General features: G+C 42.7%; 1 protein-coding gene across 2 annotated transcripts in view; it reads left to right on the forward strand.

The window, feature by feature from the left end:
* The first annotated feature begins 319 nt into the window (after positions 1-319).
* Positions 320-27270, forward strand: part of TMEM245 (transmembrane protein 245) — a 127249-nt gene continuing 100298 nt past the window's right edge. For both annotated transcript variants that reach the window (XM_048839317.2, XM_048839318.2), the window contains exons 1-5: positions 320-1093; positions 8873-8990; positions 10252-10353; positions 15735-15845; positions 19221-19421. In XM_048839317.2, coding sequence (XP_048695274.1) covers positions 425-1093; positions 8873-8990; positions 10252-10353; positions 15735-15845; positions 19221-19421 — 1201 coding nt within the window. In that variant the 5' untranslated portion in view covers positions 320-424. The remainder of the gene's footprint in view (positions 1094-8872; positions 8991-10251; positions 10354-15734; positions 15846-19220; positions 19422-27270) is intronic.

Raw genomic sequence — 27270 nt, forward strand, 5'->3', positions numbered from 1 at the left:
AAAATGTCACCCCTGCCTAGTCGCTCACCTTTAAATCCATGTGAGAGAACCTGTGCTCTAGGCTGTAAGTGTACAAGAAACTACATCTCCCAATATCCCCTGCTTCACCAATCCCCGCCACTAGGAAAGCACTACCGTCAGGCTTCCCCCCCAGCAAGCGCTGCATTTCCCGGCTTCCTCGGCACTCCCTCGTCTGACGAACTTACGCTCCCAGCATCACACTCGCCTGGGGAAGGGGGAGGAAGAGGGACTACATTTCCCAGCATCCTCTGCGAGCTATTCTTCTGCGGGGGGGAGGAAGGACAGACTACATTTCCCAGCATCCCCGGCGGCTCACGAAGCGGGCAGCGGAGGCTGGGCCTATGTCGCTCTCCCCTGGCTATAGCGGCGGTTAACGGCGTGGAGGGGGCGCGAAGCGGCGGCTATGGACGAGAGCGGAGACTCCGCGGCGAGTCCCCGCGTCCCAGCTTCTCCCGGCTCCCCGCTGCAGGGACGAAGGCGGCCGGGCTCCCCCTCGGCTCCCGGTGCGGGCGGCGGCGGTAGCCGCCAGTCTCCGGAGCGGAGCCCTGCGGGGGCCCCCGGGCCGGCGGAGGGCGCGGCGCCGCGGCTGCTGCTGCTGCCGCCGGCGCCGGTGTCGTCGCTGCCGCGGCTGGAGAAGCCCATCAAGCAGGCCTTCTACAACACCGGGGCGCTGCTCTTCGCCGGGCTGTGCTGCGGCGCCGCCGTGCTGGTCTACTTCATCCTGGAGGCCTTCCTGCGGCCGCTGCTCTGGGCCGTGCTCTGCGGCACCTTCCTGCACCCCTTCAAGAGCTCGCTCACCGCGCTGGGCCGCCGCTGGCTCGGCCGCCTGCACCGCTCCCGCACCCCGGTGCTGCTGGCCGCCCTGCTGCTGCCCCTCTGCTTCGCCAACTACGGCGCCGAGGCGCTGGGCCAGCAGGTGCTGCGCAGGCGGCGCCTCCTGCTGCTGCTGGGCGCTGGCGGCCCCCTGCTCTACGGGCTCTACTGCCTCGGCAGCTCCCTGGGAGTCCAGGTGCTGCTGGCCCAGACCGGACTCCTGATCTGCCAGGGGCTCGACTTCTTCAGCAGCCTGTGGGTGAGTCTGGGGGCTAGGGTGGGCTTGGCCTCGCCTCTTGTCGCCGAGGTGGTCGCGCACGTCTGCGCGGAGAGGAGCGGTCTGCCGCTGAGCATCACCCCGGCGGCTCAGCATCTCTCCCCAGCCCCGCCCCGGGGCTCCCAGGCATGGCTTTCAGAGGGCTTGGTGCCAGCCTCCTCCTCAGCATCCCAGTCGCAGGGAGAGGCTTAGCCGGGCGAACCGTGGGACAGCCTTCAGCTGGCTTGATAAACAGGGTGGGATTCACAACAGTGAAATCAGTGGGAGTTAGGCATCCCTTGGTGGGACTTACGGTAGGAGTCAGGTGCCTAAATAAACACGTTGATTTTATTGGGGAGTTAGGAGTCTAAACACTTGTGGGATCCCAGCCTTAAAGCTCAACCTGGAATGACTGAAAGGGGACCAGAACCAGCCTCAATATGAAATCACTTGGTATTGCTTGGAAAGGCATGGTGAAAGCTAGCATCACTTTCACTTCACCTGTGTCTGCTCTAGAAACTTTTTCTGATCAGTATACCCTAGTGGTATGATTTTGTTTTTGCAATATTTTTGTACTGGCAAAAGCCCTAGTCTAGATGCAATTATAACAACTTAAATGTGCTTTTGCCAGTTGATTTTGCTTACTGAACTGGTGGTGTAAGGTATAGCTAGGGTTCTACTAAATTCAGGTCCATTTTGGTCAATTTCATAGTTTTAGGACTTCAAAAATTGTAAATGTCATGATTTCAGCTATTTAAATCTGAAATTTCACTGTGTTGTAATTGTAGGGGCGATGACACAAAAAGGAGGTGTGAGGGGGTGTCACAAAGTTATTGTAGCGGGCTTGTAATCCTGCTACCCTTACCTCCGCGCTGCTGCCAGCGATGGTGCTGCCTTCAGAGCTGGACAGCTGGAGAGTGGCAGCTGCTGGCTGGGAGCCCAGCTCGGAAGGCAGAGCTGCCTCCAGTAGCAGCGCAGAAGTTAGGATGGCATGGTATGGTATTGCGACCCTGACTTCTGCGCTGTTGCTGGCAGGGCGCTGCCTTCAGAGCTGGGCGTCCAGCCAACAGCTGCCGGTCTCTGGCCGCCTAGCTCTGAAGGCAGAGCAGAAGGGTGGCAATACTGCAGCCCCCTAAAATAACTTTGTGATCCCCCTATATCGTCCTTTTGCATCAGGACCCCCAATTTGAGAAACGTTTGTCTGTCCCGTGAAATCTCTAGAGTATAGGGTAAAAGCACACCCAAGACAAGATTTCACGGTTCGTGACATATTTTTCATGGCCGTGAATTTGGTATGGCCATAGCTAAGTGGCATCTACATTAGGATGGTTTGTTGATAGAGACCTACCTTAAACGTCACAGGAATACCATGTTGCACAGCCACTGCTAACCACACTTCTAGCTACCTGGATGCTGGATGGGCATTGTGGTAGGGAGTAGTAGGATGCTTAAGGGACAGCATGGTGCTTTTAATAAAAAATCATATTGCCCTACAAAGAATATTCCTTATTGACAGAAATCTTTAATTTATATGGTGGTTTTCCTCCTAGAGAATCTGCAAACCCTTCCCAAAAACTCTTCCTAATATGTGTGCACAGCTTTTACTCTAGGACATTGCAGAATATGCTGCACAACATTGGCAGGAAAAGGAAATTTAAGGGACACTGAAGTAAACTCTACTGCGACACAGAATGCCATGGAATATCTTGCGCTCACCTAGAGCGGATGTGACTTTGAAAGTCTCATTCAGAGCAAATACATTAAATGTCTTTAAATGTTTGACTTGAGGCTCAAGAGTGTGCTATTTAACAGTTTGTGTAAAAATGAACATCACATTTGTTGCATAGATACAGGAACTGGGGGTGCAGGAGCACCCTGTGGCTTGAAGTGTTTTCCGTCATATACAGGGTTTTCGGTTTGGCTTAATGGCTCTCAGTACCACCACTATACAAGTTGTCCAGCACCCCTGATTTGTTGAAATAGCACATGTGCTATATCCCAGTATTTTAGCCATATACCAGTTTCACTTATTACTTTCTGATTAGTTGTTCTTCCAATTCTAAACTGTTGCACAAAGATGTTCTGTAATCTTAAATAGCTACTCTGTTCTACCCCAGTCTGTTTTACCACAGAGACAAGTTGGGTGAGGTAATATCTTTTATTGGTGAAAGAGACAAAACCTTTGAGCTACAGAGAGCTCTTTTTTTCAGGTTTCGTATTTTTACCACATTTGATTGGAAGAGGTGATCACTCTGTCTCTGTTTTTTGTAATTTATATCAAAGGTGCTTAGACTGTTAATAGGCACCCTTTTTACTATTTTAAATATAAATTTATATAGCTGTCCTAATCCTGCAAACACTTAAGCATGTATGTAACTTTACTTACATGAATGAAGTTACCTACATCTTTATGATCTGTCAGTCTGTAAAATGCTTTGGGATGAAAGGCACTGTAAATTTAAGGTGGTATTGGTTATTACAAAATATTTTGTGTTGTCAATCCAAAGAGTTAAGAAGTAAGCTATTTCTTTTGTATATTCATGTTTTGAGGGAAATCTAGACCCTTGTCCTGCAGTGGCATCTGTGTGGGTGTTATCCCCTTAGTCAGTGGAGTTCTGAGAAGGCAGCACTGCAAACCAGGCCCATGCAGCGGAATTTTGTTTTAGGGAGTTGAGTGTATGAATACCTTAACTTTTCCCCCTTTTTGTGGGGAATGTTGTGTTGGATATAGAAAAATTATAGAGTAATGATCTCTTCTCTTGCCTTTAATGAACTTTTTTGTTAGTCAATATAATCCATGAGTTTGTTACAAATATATAGGCTTCCGTAATAGGAACCTAGAATTTGCTGTACTAGGGAAAACCAATGATTCATCAGGTCCAGTATTCTGCCTCTTTCACTGTCTGAAACTGGAAGCTTCAGAGGAGTAGACACCCATAGTTCTCTTCTCCTCCTCCTCCTGCCTTTCTCCATTCACACCTACCCAATTATTTATTGGTTCATATAGATAGATAGATATTCTTCCTATCCTCAGGCTGATCAGGGCATAAACTTAAGTAGCACTTGTAACCATGTTTGCTCAAATGTTTTAACAAGTATTAGGGGTAGGGGGAAGATCAGAAAACTTAAGATGCTTTTCCCTGAAATTTTCTAGGTTTGGCCTCTGGTCATGGGTGAATTGTTTTGTTTGAGCAAAAACTGTTCATTATTGAATGCAAGGAGTTCAGATACTTTTTGCTGTACTTAAAGACTTGTTTTAAACAGCTGAAGCATCTTAAAAACGTGAGGAAGAAAGTTGAAATTTGGGACAGTGTCTCTAAGTTCAGTATTTTATGGTTAGAGTCCTAGTAAAAATTGGTTGTGATTTGGCTAAACTACAGTTAGGGCACTCAAGTATAATTACATTATACAACCATGGAAATTACTATGCACTTCAGAAACTAATCTTTCATTTTAAAGCTGAAATTAGGATGAAAAATGCATCACACTCTCCTCAAGTTTGAATGAAATTATTTTACCTACATTTGAAATTAAATACGCTTTAGGCACTTCTTTGAGCTTTCATGCAAAGTAACTTCTGTGTTTTAAATGTAAAATGAGCATTTGCAGTAAACCAAGGGAAACACCCTGCTTAATTCAATGAGGAATCTGACCGTGCATGCAAGCCCCGTTTTATTTTTGATCAACTTAAGTTGCTTAGGATAAGAACATTGAGGTTGTAAATATGGTGCTGTGAAAACTAAGGAAAAAGCAAAGTTAAGTTGGTAAACTTCTCAACTTGCCAACTCCACTTCTTTTTAGCCAATCTTTTCCCCTTTTATCTCAGTTCCTTGAGCTGGGGTATCTGTCTATAATGTCTTGATTTCCTTTCCTTCTGTCTGGCCTCCATCCTCTTCATTCCATTGAAATTTCTCTTGTAAAAGTCACTTATCTTTAAGTCTAAATATTAATCATGATATTAAGTCTTTTTTTCAGTCTGCTGCTTTGGACAGCACGCTGTCCATATCTTGAGAGAGAGGTTTAAACTTCTATCACAGTTTACTTTGTACTTCCATTTTGCAGCCCTTCTCCCATTCAGACCTGGCTCAATGCTGTCACCCCACTAGCTCCTGAGCCTGCAACCCAGCTGTCTCCCCACACTAACCCTTCTGCACCTCCCCCCCCGCCCTCCCCCTGCAGCCCTGTGTGCTCCACTCTGTGTGTCTTAATCTAGCTCTGCGGGCACAGTGCTGTGATGAATGCTGCTGGCTGTTCTGATGCCAGAGCAACCTCTGATGGGTGACAAGCAGAATTGCAGCACTTCTCAGGCAGAATGTATTTTCTGCAGGGGGGGGGGGGGGGGATAATTCTGCGCTGGACATGATTTCTGCATATGCACAGTGGTGTTAGAATTCCCCCAGGAGTAAATAGAAAAACAACTGAAAGCAAAGACTTGAACTTGAAGTCACAGGTTTTTGCTGACATTGCAAATTGCTGACTGAAGGCAGAGATAATTGAAGCCCCTTGTGCTGGATACACTTCCTCCAACAGATTTAAACTCTGTTTCACTAGTAGATGGTGCAACTAACAGAATTTGCACTGACATAAGTGCAAAACCATTGGTGAAACATGAGATGTTACCCCCATAATTGGTATTTAAAGTATCAATGGAGGGTGGGGGGAAATGGATTTTTTTATTTCTTTCAAGAAAACTACAGCACGTTGTGATCAAGTTCCTGAAGGTGTTATTGAAGAATGCAGAGAGAAATATGGCAAAAGAGGTCTTTGTCATTTGTTCAGACAATGAAAATAAATGGGTTGTCATGGGTTTGACCCCCCTTTTGGGGTGCAACCAGATGTGCTGAGGTCCCACTGAGCCTGCTGTCCTACCAGCCTGGGTTTCCCTTACTACTCTGTACTGCTGTGACAGGCTCTCAAGCCTCTTTCCAGCACACACACAGGCAGGGATACACCCAGCTGTAGAATTTCAGAGTCTACGATTAGCTCTCTGCAGAGTTTCTGAAGCTTAGAGTTCCAGTTATTTCTCTTTACAGGCTAATCAGTACATCTCAACCTGGACTCAGCCCTTGCTTTTTCCCTGGCTTAGTTCCTTTGTCTCTTCACGTGCTTTCAGCAGTCTTCCTTCTTGGGTGGGGAGGCAATGGACAAGAGCCCTGATTGATTCACTTCCCAGCCTTAAATAGGATTTACATAAGTCGGGAATCCTTTTTGTTTCCAGTGGAAAAATACCAGGAGTGTCCAAGGTGGTACCCCATACTAGGTGACATCATCACGTGACCTTGCAGTGTTAAAGCCACCATGAGACAAGGCTTATTTGTAATGTCCACAGGAAGTCTAGGAAGATGCGAGATCAGCATCTTCAAAGACCTAATTTATTGTCTATCCTAATGGCCCATTCAGGCTGATTGCCTACTCTCTGGTGAACGTTCCCCAAGTACATACACAATTGTAATTGTTACATAGGCAATATTCCTAACTTCAGATACAGAACTGACACATGAATACAAATTGGATAATCACATTCAGTAAATCCATAACCTTTCCAGTGATACCTCACATGACCCATCTCCCATAACATACCTTAGTTATGCCATATTCATATTACAACAATATTTTTATGAAGAATATGGGGTGCAGCGTCACATGGGGGAAGAAAGAAAACTTGTCTGTTGGAACCATCCTAAAATTCTGACACACAAGCATTCAGCTCACTATTTAAGCCTCACTGAGAGAGAAATAACACATGACATCCTAAGTAGGACGGAAGTTTAGTCATCTGCAGTTACCCTCAAGTTGGTTCATAGAAAAAAGGGGCTTGAGGATTCATCTTCCTACTGAAACTGAGTGGAAAAACTCAAGAAAATTGTCTCTGTTACATGCAACTACCACAGTAATTTATAGTGAGTATGAGTAGATCAAAGTATAGCATGATTTCACACAAAGGAATTTACATAACACACCAAACTTTTTTTTTTTAAATGAAATAGGATTTCAGAGGGACTGCTGTTGCAGTCTATATGAAAACTGGTTTGATATAATTACCAAAGGAACTACCAAAGAACAAAACCAAAAAAACAATTTAGAGAAGCTATTGATTTTATCCATTATTTAACCAACTTGACTGACTCCAGCTACGCAGGTGATAGATGGAGCCCAGGAGTAAAATATTCAAAAGGGCTTTAGTCTAATTTTCAGAAGCGATTTAGGCACTTAGGAGCCTGAAGTCTCATTGAAGGTCAGTGGGATGTGGGCTTCAAGGTCATTTATATGCTTTTTAATCCCAGAACAGGAAATAGACTGAAACTTGGCTGCTAGTGTGTAATTGTGACTGATACTTCTCTTCCAGTATTTAAAACTGAAGATCCAGATTTCTTCCCCAAATCTGTCTGAAGCAAATTATCACAATGAGTTGCATCAAAATGGTAGAAAGATAATTATGGAAGATGGGGCAGTTTAAATTTTAAACACTGACAATTTCTAAGACTTGCCCTCCTGTCCAGTCAACACGGCATCAGTTGATTGTGACTTTAACAAACAGACTTGCTTGGCCAAAATTTCCTTGAGTAGGTACTCCAAGTTTATTAAAGAAAAAAAGCAAGCTCAAGTGATAAGCATATTGGTGTCAATGGTAATAGAGCGTAGTAGACCTTGCTAGCTGGTAGACTGGGGATTTGATTATTGTATTTTTGTCTTTTTTGTTTACAGAATTGAAAACTTTTCGTTTTGAACAATAAATATACTTGGTTATGTCATTAACACATTTATCGTTCAGAAGTGAGACCCCTGGCATGTATTCAATTTAATAAAACCTGGTTTTAGGATATGTTAGGGATGAGCACTTATTCTCCTACCTTTGCCCAAGGAAATTCTTTAGCTGTTTTCCCTCAACCTGGTACAGCCTTGTTAATCAGTATATGCGTGTGTGCCCCAGGATCTGAAATGTACAGGTATATAGATTAACCCAGTTATATCTACACACCTTTGTCAATCAGGCCCATGACATTAATAGACATTATAATGTAGGATAATTTTGTTTAAAGCGGGCTTCAGAAGTCCACTTGAGGGATGTGAATAGTGTGGAATTTGTGTCCATGCTAGGATTGTAACAATAATCATCGTGGGAACTAGAATTTTCACAAAAGCAGATGTTGATGATCTTTCTCTTCCAAGTCTGTCCCTTATCACCCTCCCACCAACTCCATATTTTAATATCAGTAGTCTTACCTTTCTAATGTGATGGATGTGCCCTCTCTCCTCCACCGCAGCAGCCCCTGAGCTGGGGCTGGGAAGGGGTGGGGTCTCTCCTCCACCACAGCTGCAGCCCTGGAGCTGGGGAAAGTCACCTCTTTCTCTGGCCGCTGCAGCCCTGCACATCCCAAATTCCCCCCCCCTTTCTCGCGCCACAGCCCCCTCCCACCTGCTCCCTATTCCCCCCAAAGCCACCACCTCACCTTACATGTACGTCTTCTCCAGAGTCCAGGCACCTAATTAGTGAAGCCACCCCTGCGCAGCTCCCCTAATTAGGTGGGTTACCCTTCATTCTCTTGTGTGCGGCCACCCAGGCGTGCAGCTTAGAGGGAACTATCCACAGACCACCTGAATGAAGCTCGCAGACCACTGGTGGTCCATGGACCACAGTTTGGGAACCTCTGCGATAGACAACTCTCGAAGGTGCAGGAGTTCATATAAAAAACCCTACCAGTTGACTAATATGTATCTGTATATATTGATGTATGTGTAGTACATATGTATGCTCATAAGTATCTTCTTCTTCTTTTAAAGATATGGACCTTGGTTGTCGGTTATCTGTTGACCATTTCATTCAAGTGGAATGCAAACACTGAGCGTTACTTAAGAGCAATCTCCATTCCTGTCTGGATAATACTGCTCTTCCACTTAGGTGAGTAACACATCATTGTGTTTATGTATAAAATGTAGTTCGGAAGCCTAACAAAGAACAACCTTCGGCTAAATTCTCAACTGAGATCCAGCTCCTTTGCCCTCCTCAGGTGGCGGAAAGGATCCGGATTCTTACTGCAAATAGCCAGCAGAGAATTTCTCTTGGTGCAGGAGAACTCGTCGCTGGTGTAAAGTTTGCTGGAGGTAGCTTTTATCCTGCTATCCTTCTGGAGGAGTGAACAGGGAGGGGACATGGAGGAACTCTGTAGCACTGCCTGCCTTTTTTTTTTCACTGGTTTAAGTTAGAGCGGCTGCTCTAATGCTGGTTGGGGCTAGGTGCTGATTGGCCCTCAGAATCAAGGATCAGAAACCAGCTCCTTGACACCACTTTTTTCCCTCAGAGCTTGGCCACAGAAGAGAATTTGGCCCCTTATCAGTAACTTTTTTACTTTTTTTAATAGAGAATCTCAGTAACAAAGATTAAAAATCTAAAAGACAAATGGCAGAATTAAAATGAAAATAAACTCTTCCTCCTACAGCCAGTCTGAGCATATTGATAATATCAAGGATTGTTTGTTTAATTTTTTTTTACTAAGATTGTGTTCTATTTCTGTTTTTTTAATAGCATAACTGTACGGTAGTTAATACATTAATAATAAGCTAATATCCTTAAAAGAGCTCATACATCACTCCTTCGTGTTTTACTGAGGCAGCATCTCTTGTGAAGTGTTGCACAAATTTGCCCATACGTACACTATTTTAAGATCTCATGTAATGGCTTTGTGGGTTAGTTTTCAGCCAAACAAAACTTGGTCTTCAAATCCTGAAGCATTCGTCCCACCTTCCCCCGTCCCCAAAAAAAAGAGCAAGCAAGAAAACTCCTTGGTCTCATTCTCTATAGAAGTTCTACTAAAAGGAAGTTTCTTTCTTTAGTTATTCTGAAATGTAAGTTATTTTAAAAAATAACTTTAAAATTATATATCCAATATAATAATTTAATAAAAATTAGCTAATAGGTATTAGAATGAGTATTGAGAAATGTAAATGTCCGATAAGAATTAAAAGAAATGCATAAAATGTCTACATATTTTTTTTTTAGATGTAGAAAAATTTCTCACACTTTTGTGTGATATCTATCTATAATTGCTAGGTTCCAGTTGTGGCTGCCTTCTCCAGTATGGCTGTGTTACACTAACATTTTTGTTGAATGCGAGCTTCATTAAATTCTGAAAAACTTAGCTGAAAAATCTTATTATTTTCAGCATCTGTCGCTGGCTCCTGGAGGATTCCAGTATTTGTGGTTATAGTTTTTCTAATGACTGTGGGCATGTTGCATGAGCAACGGAGCGGAAAGGAGTCTTCTGGTAAGAAATAAGTCACTTTTCTTCCGCTATATCAACCAAGGTAAACTTACGAAAAATAGAGGACTTGAAATCTTAAAACTGCTTGGGTTACTCATGAGTTTATATTAATATCATATGGCTTTTATATGTGTACTCTTTAATATGGAGAAAGTAGGAGTTCTTGCTAATTAAAAATATCATGGATTATGCGTCCTTACACCGAAGTCTGATGGGTTTTATCTAAGAAAATATTTTGCAGTATACTAATGTTAGGTTTCTGTAGTGAGTCTATAGTTACAATAACAATCTGGATTCTGTTTTAAACGGCAATTTCTGTTCCACCTCTAACTTCTCATTAGTATGACTGGTATGCTTGCAGACTGGGTTGCTTATACGAAGACATGAGGAGAATACTTTCTCAGAACCGGGGCAATACAGGATTAAAGATGTTTGTTTCTTACTAATTCAAATACTCTAATCTTAATGTTTTCCCAGCACAAACGTTTGTTTTTGGAGATCCAGTCATGGGACAAAGGCATTTGTCAGTGGGTAGATTTAAATCCGAGGAGACTTTCTAGGGAAGTATTATTTAGGCGTCTTAGACCGGGTCTACACTATGGGGGGGATTGAGCCAAGTACTTAGATCTACTTACTGTGGTGTTTTCACTGTGGTAGGTAGACTGCTGACACTCCCCCGTCTACTCTGCCTATGCTTCTCAGTCCAGTGGAGTACCAGAGTCGATGGAAGAGTGCTCGGTGGTCGATTTATTGCGTCTTCACTAGACGTGATAAATCGACCCCGACCCCCCCCCCCCCCTTCTGCTGGATCGATCACTCCAGAGGTAGGTGTAGACATGCCCTTATTCTTATACTGAGGCCAGAGAGAGTAGGATGGGATCAGGCTGAACAAACTGGTTTCATTACATTGGGCAGTGTCATACATGTTAGTCCCTATGCTCTGATTCCAGAGGACTAAAAATCTTCCAGGATCAAAGATAAAGGTATGGCACTGAAGACGAGAACTTAAGCTTGCAGAGGAAATGTGGAAAGGAGAGAGGAATTCCCTGAGCTGTGATGGGAAAGAGAACCTGGAGGAAAGAAAAAGAATCTTGAGAAATAAAGAAAATGCTTCCCTGTTTCACTCATTTTAATGCATCCTGACCCCCATGGAGGGGATCCCAGAAAACAAAGAATCCTTGCCCTCCAATTGGTTGTCCCTGGGAAGTATGCATTCGTCTCAGGGAGTAAAGAACTTGTTCTGCACTCCCATCATGTCCTGTTGCTCTGAAGCAGGGTGCACTAGGGCAAGGGTTCTCAACTTTTTTCTTTCTGAGGCCTCCCCCAACATGCTGTAAGAACCTTCATGCCCCACCAGTGGCACAACAACTGCTTTTCTGCATATAAAAGCCAGGGCCTGTGTTAGGTGGTAGCAAGCAGGGCAGTTGCCTGGGGCCCCATTCCACAGGGGCCCCTGTGAAGCTAAACTGCTCAGGCTTTGGCTTCAGCCCTGGGTGGTGGGGCTCAAGGCCTTGGGCTTCAGCTCCGTGTGGTGGGGCTTCAGCTTTCTGACCTGGGCCCCGGTGAGTCTAATGCTGGGCCTGCTTGGCGGACCCCCTGAAACCTGCTTGAAGGCTGCCTCCCCCCCGCCCTGCGGCTCAAACCTCTGTTTGAGAACCACTGCCCTAGGGAATAAACAAAAATCACAGTAGGCCATTCATAGTTAAAATAATTTTAAGAACCTAAAAAAATTCTAAACGTTTGTTAAATTAAAGTTAAGGTTGAGCTACATATTGGTAAATTAAGATTAAAACATTTCAATACTTGTGTAAAAAGAAAAGGAGTACTTGTGGCGCCTTAGAGACTAACCAATTTATTTGAGCATAAGCTTTTGTGAGCTACAGCTCACTTCATCGGATGCATGTGTAACTTGTGTAGTTACTCTAGGGTATGCAAGAAGCATTGGAAACCCAGGAAATTCACAGTTAAGATTAAATTTAAAAGAAATTACTAGTTGTACCAAAATAGTTCACTGGAATACATGGTTAAAGTATGTCAATAACTTTAACTGCACCTGTAATCATGCTGAAGGTGGGAGACTGAGGGTTTCTCTTCTGAGGGTTTGAATCTAAGCATACCAGTTTGCGGTGAAGTTATGTGCCACCTGGATGAAGCTACAGCACAATGTAAGTCCCTGTATGGCTTTAAGTAGTAGCATGCCAAGCTGCACTCTAGAACATCTTATATTGTGCCGTAGCAGTGCACACACAGGATGTTGCTGTGTGGCAAACTGGTGTACTGTAGATTCACACTCTGTGTTAGAATCATAGAATATTAGGGTTGGAAGAGACCTCAGGAGGTCATCTAGTCCAGTCCTCTGCTCAAAGCAGGACCAACACCAACTAAATCATCCCAGCCAGGGCCTTAAAAACCTCTAATGATGGAGGTTCCACCATCTCCCTAAGTAACCTATTCCAGTGCTTCACCGCCCTCCTAGTGAAATAAGTTTTGCTGTGCAGTAACTTAGAGACCATTTTACTAATCCTTAAGTTTCTCATTAGTAACCACAAATGCTTAGAATTCTTCCACTCAACATTTTTCATTAAGATCCAAGTGTAGATGTCAGTTGAGATTAAACGGGTTTCTCCTACTGTGAATTCCACTAGATGAAAGTCATCCCTCATGTATACCAGTTGTACCAAAATAGTTCCTTGTTTCTAGGGACAGAGAGCTCCTCATGTTGGCTGCAATGATTAATCATTGAAGATACAGTACATGGTCCGATTTACATTGGACCATGTACTGTGTCTTGGTCAGTACTCAAGCAGTCCTAAAAACAGTTAGAATAGGGATTTATTGCACCTTCTGACACAGTTTTCCCTGAAACTGGTGGTCTTGGTCACTAAACTTTATTACAAACCATAGAGGTTTCAGGTTAATCAGATTGCCTGCCACTTGGAACAGTTTTGGTGAGCTGGATTTCACAGATCTTATGGCTGACAAGAAGAGAGATCACTTCCTAGGTAGTCCTGGGGGAATACTATGCCAAAAAATTAAATTCTACACACAATCTTGTAAAATTCTGCATATTTTATTTGTTAAAATAATGCAATGTAATCAAAACAGTTTCAGTTATTTTGGTAATTTATTTCAGAATATCTGTCAGCAAGTATGTCTGTAACAATACAGACAACAAAAAATTCATGAAATGTTTTTTAGCAAATAGATTCCTTACTAGTAACTTTGAGTAAATTCATTTAAACTATTGTAAACAGAAACGTATTTCCTGTACCCCTCAGAAGCAGCGCAAAGGCTGCGGGGTGGGGGAGGATCGGGGTAATGGAGGAGCTGAAGGAGAGGGAAGTAATTGCTGGGAAGGAAGCTGGGAGTGAACCTGGAGGGTTGTTAGATGTGGGTGGGAGAAGTATGGTACAGGTTTTTTTTTTTTATGGGGAGGGGGATGGAGGGATTGTTGGAGTGCCTCCCCCATGCAAACTCTAGTTGAACCCCTATCCTCTGTCAGGCACATCTGTCCCTGTATCCATGTGTCCTTGTACCCCAACCCCTGTCCACATTTGGCTCTGCACCCTCACTCAGAAGGCCCTGCACCCCCACTTCCATTCAGCCCCTGCCCCAGTCTGTGCCCCACACTAACCTTTCTGAACCCCACTCTGGTACCTCCCCAGCAGCACTATGTGCCACATGCTGTCAGTCCTCTTCCACCATCTCCCACCCCCCCCAATATTCCATGCCTCCTTATCTGGACACGTGGGCAGGGCGCTGTTAAGAATGCAGTGTCTTCTGCTCCCTCTCCCCGCCCTGTGGCTGACAGCTCCCGAGTGGGAGCAGCTTCCCTCTGTTCTGGTGCCACAGCAGCCCCTAGTGGGTGAAAGGTGTAATTGCAGCACCTTTCAAGCAGAATGTATTTTATGTGGAGGGAAAAAAAATTCTGCAGGGGACATGAATTTTTCACTGGCACAGAATTTCCCCAGGAGTATCCTAGACCACAGCCATGGCATAAAATGCATACATTTTCTTGAGAGACTAAATTTTGAAAAGTGCTCAGTGATAAATGTGTGATGGGTTGGACCCCTTAAGGTGCCACCTGATCTGGAATATGACTGAGCCTGCCTGTTCTGCCAACCAGGGCACTCCTTTTTACCTGTCTTGCTGAGCCGGGCTATCAAGCCTCCTCCAGCACACGCGCGCACGCACACACACACACACACACAGAGGCAGGGCCACACCCAACTGCAGAACAACACAGATACTGAGATCAGCTTTGGGAAGCCTCAGCTTAAGGGACTTGCCCCAGCACTTAGGTGTTCACCTCCCTTGCAGTGCAGACACAAAGGTATATTATGAAATCTGCCTTCTCCCTCAGTGTGGAGGACTGTATGCACAGCCTCTTATTCCCCCCTCCCCCCATTATGAATTGCACCAGTGGGGTTATAGTATAAACAAGAAATAAGTTTAACTACAAAAAGTTAATTTTAAGTGGTTAAAGAGATAGCAAACAGAACAAAGCAGTTTACTAAGCAAATAAAACAAAACAAGCATACTAAGCTTGTTTCACTAAATAAATTGGTTACAAATAGTAATTTCTCACCCTAAATATTGTCACAGGTAGATTACAGAAAGTCTTGAAAGGCAGCTTCGCTGGTCTCCAGCTTGAGACCTCATGTATTATTACTCACAAGCTAGATGCCCTTCCAGCTTGAACTCAACCTCCCCCCCCAGTTCAGTTCTTGCTTCCAGGTGTTTTTCAGTGTCTCTTTGGGTGGGGAGGTAGTGAAGAACCACGATGATGTCACTCCCCTGCCTTACCTAGCTCTTGTGTGTAGCAGGAACCTTTTGTCTCCCAATGGAAGAACACTGGCATTCCAAGGGGTGAGTCCAGTACCAGGTGACTCAGACCCATGTCTCTGCAGGGCTGTGACAGATGCATAGTTAATATTCCTAACTTCAGATACAGAAATGAAACAGGCATACAAATTGGATAATCACATTCAGTTTCCAATGATATCTTACATTAGCATAAAGTATATCTCAGTTATGTCATATTCATATTAGAAGCATATTTTCATAAAGAATATGGAGTGAAACGTCGCAAGATGATCATACTGAGTCTACATAATATATGGTTTCAGAGGAACAGCCGTGTTAGTCTGTATTCGCAAAAAGAAAAGGAGTACTTGTGGCACCTTAGAGACTAGTCTCTAAGGTGCCACAAGTACTCCTTTTCTTTTTACATAATATATGTAACTATTAAAGCGAATATTTATCCATTTCAGTTTCACTGAAGTACAATTTCAATGGATGTTGAGCAACAGAAATAAAAATAATATTGTGATAAGAATAACCTCTTCCCAACTCTTTACTTATTTGTGTATTTATTTTTATAGGAACAGAACTTCCTGGTCAAATGATTTCCATTGCTGCTTCTACAATTGCCATGGCAATATCTATCACAGGATATGAGTCAAATAATGAGCAACATTCACCCCAACCTTCAGGTGACTGAACACTCTGTAAGAAAATATTTGGATTTGTTCTAGAAACATGAACCAAGAGGAAACTAGAAACAAATTTTAAAACATTCTCTGACCCACAAATTACCACACTTATCCCTGTAAAGTTGGTGTTCCTGGTTTAAAAGTTGTTTAAAGGCAGCAGTATTAACATGTAAATGACTATTTTAAATACAATTTTTATGACCTAGTCATTTAAACTGTTACCTGCAGAGGCAGAAGTGGTGTCTGAGAGAAATTTTCTTTCATAATTAGTGTTCTATGAAAAGAGCTTTTTCTTAGTGGATTTCCTGCTGTACTTATTTATTTCCCTTGATATCTTCATGGTAGCAAGAAAAAGTTAGGCTTCATGCCTGTGTGGAGGCAGCCTTGAACAAGCTTTGTAATGTCAGACTTTGTGGAGAGTACTGTGGAGGCAAAAGACTTCCTTTTGTACTCCTGCTCAACAATGGCATAAGACTAAAACGTTTTTTCTTGCAGTTAGTTTAATTCAGCATGTAGTTTCAAAGACCGTGTGTCTGGCTTCTGTTGCAAGTAACCTGTGTAAGCAGCAATTTGAGAAGATGAAGGTTCAATAAGGATATTTGGGGGTGGAAAGCCTCTTGGGTCATCGGCGATAGATCACTATAAAGACAAAATAGGCCTTTGATGGAATAATAGTCCTCCAGAGCTCTCTGGAAACTAAAATGTTCCATCAGCATCTGAGGATGAACTGTCAAAACAGGCCCAGCGACCTGACAGGACTGGAGTGCCCTAATCTCAAACTTGAACATCCTAAATAAAAAATAAAATTCAAGCTACTGCAAAAATAAGTGAGTTTAAAAGACATGATCTTGGTTTCAACACACAAATAGTGCTCCATATGATAGGACCTACAGATCAGTGTGAGGTTATTTCAAGCACACAGCATTAATAACATTTTTTCTATCTAAAGATTGGATTCATTGAAGTTAAAAAGCTACTTCCACCTCCAGATAGTAACTGATGTGCAGCAGTCTAACTACATCTTACTCAGACAGATGGATACACAAGTGTATTCACATACACATTTACGAATTTAAGTGTTCCAATACAAATAGTACTCAAACAAGATTTAGGTTTGAAACGTTTAGCAACACACTCATTTTTAAAATAAAAAAGGCAATCTTTCTGCTCTCATAGTATTTCATGCTGTTCCAAGTGAAACTAACCTCTTCACTCAGACTAGCATGCTAAAATTTCAAAGATAAGCACTTCTTCACATAATACATTGGAAAAAATGTCCAGAGAGATCTCTTGAAATTTCAGGTTGGAGCAATATGGCTATAGCTGTATTCTTTTCTTTTGCAGCTGTTTCCCTTGAGTGTGGGGTGTAGTGTCTTTTGCTTTGCTCGCCCCCTTGTGGCACTCCCCTCTTTCCCCTGCCCGCCCGCCCCCCCCCCCCCCCAAAAAAAAACCAAAAAATGTATGAAGCCTGGAAGTATGAGAGAAGTGATTTAGCTAGATTTTGGATGGTCTGCTGATGAACTAGGGCCTGGTTTTCCTGCATGATCGTAAGTGTTCATCGGGTAATGTCAATCCCAGTTAGTGATGATATGTGCAAAATCAGGTTTGAAGATAACCAAGAACCCTGCTGGTATTTTTTTCATCAACTAAAACAAGGCACCTCGTGTTAATAAAACTTAATAAAATCGATTCCCAACACCTCTGAGGCCAGGTTCTGTTGAACACTGAGTTAGGGGTTGAAGATAGAACCGTGTAATGGGTAGACTAGTGTAGGATGCAGTTTTGTTGCCTGACTCTTATGCAGATGTCTACAACCAGAAGAGCCACCTGCAAATTTCACTGACAGTAGGATCTGTCTATATAAAGTAGGGCTGCAGATTTGTCACAGCATTTTTATCAAAAATCATGGAACATTTATGATAACCTTAGTAAAAGTCACAGATTTTGTGTCTGTGTGGTGGAATTTTTTTTGTTTTTTGTTTTTTTTTAATTAAAAAAAAATGCTGATACAAATGAGGAGGAGGGCTACTGCAGAGCAAGCCCACCCCACGCTCCTTCTGAGGTTCGGCCCAGCTCCCCACTCTGGCCGTTGCGACCTGGTGCAGGGAGTTGCAGTGCCGTTCAGGTTTGGCCCAGCCACCCTTTCACTGACAGCATTGAGACCCCCTGTACCAGGTCACAACAGCCAGAGTTGGGAGCTGGGCCCAGCCTTGTGGGACAGAAACCACTACTGTGGAGTGAGTTTAATAAAACTATGGACACAAAGACAAATCACGGACAAATGGGAAAATCACAGTATCCGTGACATTTTTCCAACCATGACAAACCTGCAGTCCTGATTCCAGAATTGTCCCTCTGAAGATTAGAATGTCTGTTGTGCCATCATGAAGTGATGGATATTGTTATAATCATGGTTGAGAGCTTTTTTTTTTTGTTTGTTCAGAATATTACCAATCAACACTGGGATTCACGGTCTGTTACCATCTGGTTTTTAAGTTTTCGGCCATTTTGGGCTGTTTTACATACTTGAGTTTACAGATCACACGTGTGTGAAAGCTACTAGTTTATCTCTAAAAGTCAAAGAACAAAATTGAGCCACACGAATGCATTTGTAGAATATTAATACATATTTTTACGGTAAGTCTCTTTGGGGTGGAGTAATGAAATGCATTCTAATTTTCTGTAAACTGGGATTTTGATTAGAATGAAATATTATACACTGGTTAAGTAATTGGCACTTAAATTTTAATGTTTAATGTGTTCATCTTTTAGCTAGTAAGCTAGTGAAGATGAAGCTTAAACATTTAGTGTCATCTTAGTCATACAATGACATATTAGTTATCTACTAATTTTTAAAGTTGTTTGCTTTCTTTATGGTATTGTTTCCAAGGATATTAAAGTATGACATGCAAAGTAATATAATTGAGATCACTGCATGAATATTGTATAATTTTAGTATGATCATATCTGAAAAGAACACCACACGTTATACTTAAATGATTTGTAAGATGGAAGTGTTCACTTCAAAGTATACTGTGTGCGCTTTGAAGTTAGGACTTTGATTTAAAAATAGCCTGGAGCATGCATTTGGATGTTATTGAACTCATAGCCAAAATACATTATTCATCTTTGCCATAAGGATAATACAGTAAATTCTTCTCATTTTGTAGCTGACAATATAGTATACTTCTTAGATTTTGTTTTCCTCTGGAAAACTTAACACGTTCTCTATTTTTGTTGGGTTATTTGGTGAAGTAGGATTGCACTGCTATGCATTTAGCTGTTAAGACCTTAGGGTAAATGTTGGTGAGTACTAGGTAACCTCCTTCAGTTCAGCAGTAGAAATTAATGTGATAACTTCTACTTCTTTTCTAGAAACAGCAGAAAGTGGGCAACTCTCTCAAGACTCATCCTCTTCGTCCACTTCCGGTGGCAGACACAGGCCTGAGATTGGAGCTTTTCTTAGGAAGAAGAAAACCAGTGATATCTACTTCGTTACACTTGTATGGGCCATTGTCATAGTTCAAATCTGGCTGAACCTCTGGATTGTGCAGTTATTGCCAGTGCCTGTTGCAGGTCATTGTCTAGTTCTTAATAATGCTAGTTAAAATATTACGTACAACACTATTGGATTTTTAGAATTTCTTATTTATGGTTGCACTTAAATACAGATGCGTCATTTGCCTATCGTCAGCCTATTATGAAAATACTATGTGTGGTTGTAGCACAGATTCACTTAATTTATAATTATAAGCAGTTACAGAATGTCTATTGTAGTATCTGGCTAACTTGATATTTCTTAAAAAGAAATTAATAATTAAGAGAGAACATGCTTCTCTGCTGCCTTCATCTCTTAATCAGACAATTCAATGGTAGGTTTGTGTTTCAGTATATTTTCTGGACAGCCACTTTCAGAAATGTGGCCTATTACCAAGAATGATCTTCCTCCAGCACCCAAATGTTTCATGCTTGATACATACATTGGAGAAGAAAAGTAGTTTATAGCTTCCTGTTTTAAAAATAGCCAAAATCAGATATCTTCCAGAGCATTAAGAAACTCCACAGTGAACAGTTATGGAATAACTTTCCCATGAGGGAATTTTTTTCCTAACGCTTGTAAGTTACGGTGAGCTTTTGCAGTAGGAACGTTATTCCTTTTAGAAATGGATAGATCACATCCAGTGTAACTGTAGATGTTCTTATATGTTTGACCCTATGCCATTTAACATTTTTCACAATGACATGGATGAAAACAAAGTAGAGATCGGGGGAATGATAAGTCATGAAGCCGACAAGTCACTGATCCAGAGTTTCAGTTTTGTTTTATAACATTCGTATTTCCAATCAGTATAAAGTTATTCTGTTTATTTTTAAAAAACCCTTCCTTTGACAGCCCGGTGGTTCTAGTTTACCCCTATAAAACATAATGATTCACTGTTCTAGATTTGGCTCAGTTTATAATTGCGCTGCCCCCTTTATGACTTAATAAAACTAATAGATAAGGCAGAAGGGACCATTGTGAAAGGAAAAAATGTTCTTGCATTATAGGAAAAGATATTCCTATAGAAAGGGCTTGATTTTCCCAGAGTAGAGAAGGCTGTGACTAAATGCTACTCCATGTTTCAGAAATGTCTTGGTACTGTTAACACTTCCCATTCGGTTCACTTAAACTTCAGAAGAATGATGTTATCTTAGAATTACTTTGTTCCTGGTGGTGGGAATTTTTTTAATAAAAACATAGAAGGGAAAGAAGAATTTTAGTTTAAAAGTTAAACAGAAGACCAGTCGTGAAACATCTGAAACTTAAGTGCAGCATATGTGTGAAAATAAGCTGTCTCTTCTATTAATTTGTTCCCTTGTTCTTCTGTTTTTTTCCCTTTTTATTCTACCCCTGTTGCAGCTCATATTCACTTCCTTTATACGATTTTAACTTTCTTGCTATGCCTTGTGGATAGCTATTTTTCCTCTTTCCCTAATTTGGATTCTTCTGCTTTCACTAGATTTAATTCTTTTCTGTATTAACAAGGTATGACTGCTATATCACAAATATGCTTGGAGCTTTCTGATATGCTTTTGTCAGTTGTTTTAGGAACTAATGTTTGGGTTTTTTTTTGTTGTTTTTGTTTTGTAAAATTTAGCGTTTTGGAATGTGTGGAATATATTTTTTTATTTTTGGACCTTTATTGGTACTTCAGTCTTGCAAGAGACTTAATTGTTAATGCAGTACACAAATTTGCCACATGGTGGAGCCAATAGTAAGTAAAAGCAAAGCTTGGAAAAGTTGTAAAATACATTACTCTATTTGTGAGCAAGAGCATAAGCTTACAGAAATGGTTTACAGATAAGTCTTTTGTTGAACTTTGATAAACTCCCTGTAGACATTAAAATTTGACCTTTAGGGCAATGACATTTTGTGTATCTAGATATTTCCAAAAGAAGGCATGTTGTGAATGTTGAGGGTTTATTTTTTGTAGTGTTTGTCAATAGATACGGCATCTAATTTGGAGGAGTTTTTGAATGAACATTATAAGAGTTTTATTAAATATTAACATGATTTGTTAGACTATTAAATTTCAATACTGTTCCAGTGAATAAGGTTTTTAATGTTGTTGCATAGGGGGCTGTGTTGCTACCTATTTCCTTTTAGGATACTGATTTCAACACAACCATTGTTTACCTCAGGATTTTGGTTTGGTGCGTTAAGTGAACAAATTTGAACAAATCTTAGCGTTCACTTTTAAGTGATCCATTTTATGACATTCAGCATTGCTGCCTTGTGGCAAAACTAATCTACAATAAGAAATAGTCCACAGATGATGGTTCTGTTCACGACTTGATTTTTTAAAAAAAATTGTACTTCAATTTTTGTAAATTAATGGTTCCTGAATGTCAGTCACAGCAATGGGTTGGGTTTTTAAATGGGGTGTGTTAAATGCAAAAAACTGTTTAATGCAGTGTTGAGGCTACAAAGTGAATTAATCAGGAAATGCAGAAGTTTTAAGATTCATATATCAATATTAACTCACATGGTATAATTTTTAAAAGTACTTAATATAAGCAGAGACTAAGTACGAATCACTTTATCTACAATGTGAATTAACATTCTGTGGGAACATAAATTTTTGCACTATTTGATTTGCATTATTTTAAATTGCCAAATTAAAATTTTACTTGCATGAATTTTTGATTCTTCTTCGAGTGATGTCCCTATGTGTGCTCCACTGTAGGTGCAGCCTAGGATTGGAGATTATCGGTGCCTGTCGGACCGCACGTGTGCTCCTCCCCCATCTTGCGCCAGGAGCTCGTAGATAGATAAAGTATCTACGTGTGCATGTAGATAGATAAAGTATAAAAAATATAGCCCTGTGGTCCCCAGTTCCTTCTCTACTGCCTTTGGTCTGGGACAGAATCCACAACAGAGCTCGCTTCTCCTTTTGCTCAGTTAGGTAGTGCCTTGCCTGTTACTTTTTAGTGTAGTTTAGTAGTTATTTCCTCCCTTTTCATCCTCTCCCTATTTTTTTTTTTAAAAATCGCTTTTATGCCTTCCTAGCTTTTTTTGTTTCCTGCTTCCTGACCAGGAAGTTTTTTTTCCCTCACCTGTATGCCTTTATCTCCCGTGTTTAAGAGGTGCGTTTCCTGCTGGCTTGTCTTCCCGGTAATAGATGGTCATCCACAGGGGATTTGTGCCTGAGAGAGGGACATGTCCTGCAAAAGCGTACTCACTGCCACAACCTCACTACCAGGGTCAGAAAAGGCTGGGACATTCAGTTGCAACTTCTCATGGAGAAATCTCTGCGTCCTGCATCTGACGCTGGCCTGGATGCTTTCCCTGCACGGCTCTCTCACTCCACTAGATTGTTCACCGATCCTCCTTCGCCATGCCCTTCTGAAAGAAAATATTTTCTTTTCTGCACTAAAAATAAAGAAATGAGTTCCCTCATCACCCTCTGAGACACTGCCTGCCAGAACATCATTTCCTGCAAGGTCGATTGCCTGACATCCTTGGAGAGGGGACTGCTCCAGGGCCTGTCCGAGTACCTCAGGTACTGGAGCTAAGGAAAGGTCTAAAGACCCTATCTGGGCAGACCTGCAGCCCTCTGCACCATGTATTAGTGCTGGGGACAGAGACTCAAGACCTTCAAGAACAGTGCCAACAGTCGTGACCAAACCAGCTGTGGGTATTGTGCTGCCAGTGTCCATTTCAGCACCGAGCAAGTCCTATTCACTGAGCAAGTCCTATTCACCAGGCAAGCCTTCCACACCATCTACTGGCTGCTCAGGAGAATGCATCTCTCCCTCAGCACTGATTACATGTCAGTACTGACAATGCTCCTTCCTTCTCCCCAAGAGTTCCGATATGCCAAGGACTACCTATCTCTGGTGTGCCAGAGTCACCACTGCTCAGGCATGACCTCCCTCCGCTTCAGTCTCTCTCTTTCTGGACTCTCACTGTTCTTCCCTTTCTCCTCCGAGGACGGCACCCCGTTTTCCCAGCGACAGAGGAGGGTGAGGAGTACTCTATCCCACCCTCATACTTGAGATAGCCACAAAAGACTTCCTCTGTGCATCCTCACTCTCCACAAGCAGACCAGGGCCCTGATATCGACCGTCATGGATGCAACCCCATGTGCTGCACCCTCAACATTGGCCTTACTGGGATCCTTGGACCATGTACAGAGCACCGTTTGGGAAACCTCTGGTGAAGCAAAGCTGGAGACCTACATTTTTGCCTTCTCTGTTGGTCTCTGGACCACAAGAGGCTGAACCTCTCCCTGTAGCAGCTAAGGAGGAAGTACAGGAGGAGGAAATTCTACCACCACTCCACTTCTTTCCCCGATGAGGCTATCATGCCTCCACCTCCTGCTGCTGACTGTAAACATTTCCAGGAGTTGTTTTTCAGGATTCCTTTGGAGGAGGTGAAAGATCAACAACATAAGCTGCTTGGCATCCTGCACACATTTTCCTCCTCCAAAATAACTATGAGGACCTTCTCTATCCTGCCAAAGTGCTCTGGCAGACTCCAGCGTCCATCCCAGCAACCTGCAATGGGTGGACAAAAGATATGTTCCCACAAAAGACTTGGAATTTTTTTTCTCAACTCACCCCAAATTCCTTAGTCGTCAAGAAAAAGGATGCCAATTCCTCGACCCACCTGTCATGACAGACTGGAAGCGACTGGATCTGTGTGGCCTCCAATTCTGAATATCCAATTACGAGGCTCTCATGGCTAAGACTGTACCTCAGCTACTCTAAATTACAGGAACTCTGCCAAGATCTTCCTGATAACAAAAAAAAGAACAACTCCAGGTGCTCGTATCCGAAGGACGCCTCTTGGCCCATAGAGCTTTACAAGCCTCTTTGGATTCCACAGATACTGCTGCCTGTTCCATTGTGACTGAGATTGGCATCATGGCTGCACATCTCTGGCCTTCCTAAGGAGGTACAAACCACTGTCTAAGACCTAGCCTGAGGGCCCCAAATTATTTGTGGAGCGTACATTCCCTTCAGGACTCACGGTGGGTGGGATTGCAGGGGAAGTTGATATTTCCTTGGGCATCTCTTCGACAGTAGAGCGTAAATGCCGAGGGAGCAATGAGTTGCTTACAGTACGCTCCCGATTTGGCACTATGATACTCGGTGCTGTCAGCAGAAGTCCCCTACCAAGTACAGACATAAGACTCCTCAAGGGGCTACCTCTCACACACCTTCAACCAAACAAAAATTTTGAAGGTGAGCTTGTGACCCTGAGAAGCCTCCCCCTGTACCAGTCACATCAACCATCTCCAGCATCCTACCAGTTTGGCAACCACTTAGCCCCTTTCTTTCCATCGTGAGGGCTAATTGCCTTGGACAAGTGGATTCGAGAGATCAAGGAAGGATGTTCCATCCCTCTTCAGTGATCCTTCTCATGAGCCCATTCTTAAAATGATTGGGGTTATTCACGAGCTCCATTTGTGTCTATTTGTCAGCCATCATGACCTTTCACTACCAGACAGACAGACACTGTCTTCACCCACCTGCTCAGGAAACATTTCCTGAAGGACTTACAAAATCTTTATCCTCACGTATAGGATCCAATCCCAGCTTGGGACACCAGCCTCGTCCTACACTCTACTAGACCTCCATTTTAACCAATGGCAACATGGTCCTATGTTCATTTATCTATGTAAACAGCATTTCTTGTTGCTATCACCTCTGCTCGACCGGTTGGCAAAATTAGAGCTCTTTTATGGTATACCTCCTGTACACAGTTTTTCATAAAGACATGGTTACATGACATCTTCATCCCAAATTTTTACTCAAGGTACCATTCTCTTTCCATCTAAATTGCTTTCCCTGCTTCTTTCCAAAACCGCACAGCAATCAAGCGGAGGCAACATTGCATCATCATCGATCTCTCGATTTTGAGGATAATCTCTACAACAAATTTGCGTATGGGTCCTGAGATGACTCGAGTCTGGTCCTGGAACCACAGGTCCGCCTGCAGTAGGTACAGACATTTTTGTTTTTTTTGTCCCCCTCCGGTCCCCCCCGGCCCCTTCCTTCCTTCTCTCAATCTCTCTCTTCAGCTTTGAGGGCAAGGCGCTTCTCCCCGAAGCGGACCACGGCCTGATGGAGGATGTGGTGCTATTGAGGTTGGTTAGTGGTTTGCTCCTCCTAGCTTGTGATCTGCACATCAGTTTTCTTGAGATACACTTTGTGTCTCTGTAGTGTTTCCTCTGACCATCACAGGATCTCTGACCATGGGCGAGCTGAGAGTAGAGCACTTGTTTTGGGAGGCGAGAGTCTGGCATCCCTGCCCAATGTCCAGACCAGCGGAGTTGGTGTATGAGGATCATTGCTTCAATGCTGGTGACATTGGCTTCGGTGACGATGCTGGTGTTAGTGCAGCGATCTTACCACTTGATGCTAAGGAGGCATCGTTGGTGGTACCTCTCCAGACTCTTGAGGTGCTGTTAAGTCTCCCAGATTTAGCATCCATAAAGGAGTGTAGGAATAACAGTTGCCTTATAGACCCGGATCTTGGTGTCCTGCTGTAGGTCACGGTTCGTGAAAACATGGAGCAATTTCTCAAAGGAAGCACTTGCACACTGGATCCTGTGCTGGAGCTCACTGTTGATTTTTGCATGTTGAGAAAGTTTGGCTATCGAGGTAGTAGAAGTAGTATTCTATTGTTTCCAAAGTCGTAGTGATTCGTGGTGGGTCATGTGCAAGGCCTGAAGCAGGCTGATGGAAAACTTTAGTCTTCTCAATATTGAGTCTTCCTACTCTTCAGTAAGCTTGTGCAAAAATATCACGTGTGGACTGAAGGTCATTCTCAGTGTATGTGAAGGTGGCACAGTCATCAGCATACTGAAGGTCAGTAATGGATGCCCTGAGGACTTCAAGCGGAGAAGTCAAAGATTAAAAACCCGCCCATCCATTCTGTATTTAATGTCGATTCCATTGGGGAGGAGGTTTTTAACAAGGACCAAAATGACTGCTGAATTGATGGAGAACAGGGTTGGGCAATAACGCATCCTTGCTTAATCCCAGTTTTGATGACGAAAGGGTCTATCTCCAAGCCATTACCACCGTTCTCTGTAGTCATCTGATCACCAAAAATCCTTAGGACCTTAATAAATTTTGGAGGTCAGCCAAAACTGGCCAGCACCTTCCACAAGGCTTCGAAATTGACTGAGTCGAAGGCCTTTGTCAAATCGATGAAGGCCGTGTATGGGTCCTGATTTTGCTCCTGAGACTTTTTCCTGGATTTGGTGGGAAATGAAGATCATGTCAGTTGTCCCGCAGGATGGTCTAAAACTGTAGAGATTCTGGCAATATTTCCTCAGCAAAGCAAAGTCATCGGTTTAAGAGGATACGGGCGAGAATTTTCACTGCTGTAGATAGCAAGGCGGTGCATCAGTAATTTCCACATTCCGATTTATCATCTTTCTTAAAGATTGCCTGAAAAAAGATCCTCCTGTCATGCTTTATCAGCATAAAGTTCAATCTCCATGGTCTTTTTTTACCACCACTTGTTTTTGATTTTGTGGGTTTTCCTTTGGGCTTCGGACTTGGTTGCTTGTATGACTCTTCCTTCTGCTGGTGTAATGTCTTTTTGCCATATGCGATGAGCTTTTTTTTCCTGTCAAGCAGGCCCTGAATCTCAGCATCATTCTCATCAAACCAATCTTGGTGATCATGGGTGACATAGCTGATGGTCTCAGCACGTGCCGAAAGAATGGCAGCCTTTAATCTCTTCCAGAAATTTTCATTATCGTCGTCAGCTGTAGGTATAGTGGAGACCCTGCTGAAGTTTGTCCTGACTCACTATGTGTTGAAGGGACTTGATGCTGAATTTCTTTCTTACTGATTTTGCCTGTTTACGATGCCTTGAAGCGATCTGGAAATTCATGATAGATTTAACAAAGCCATGGTCTGT

Source organism: Caretta caretta, chromosome 2 (genome assembly GCF_965140235.1).
Source record: "Caretta caretta isolate rCarCar2 chromosome 2, rCarCar1.hap1, whole genome shotgun sequence".
NCBI lineage: Eukaryota > Metazoa > Chordata > Testudines > Cheloniidae > Caretta > Caretta caretta.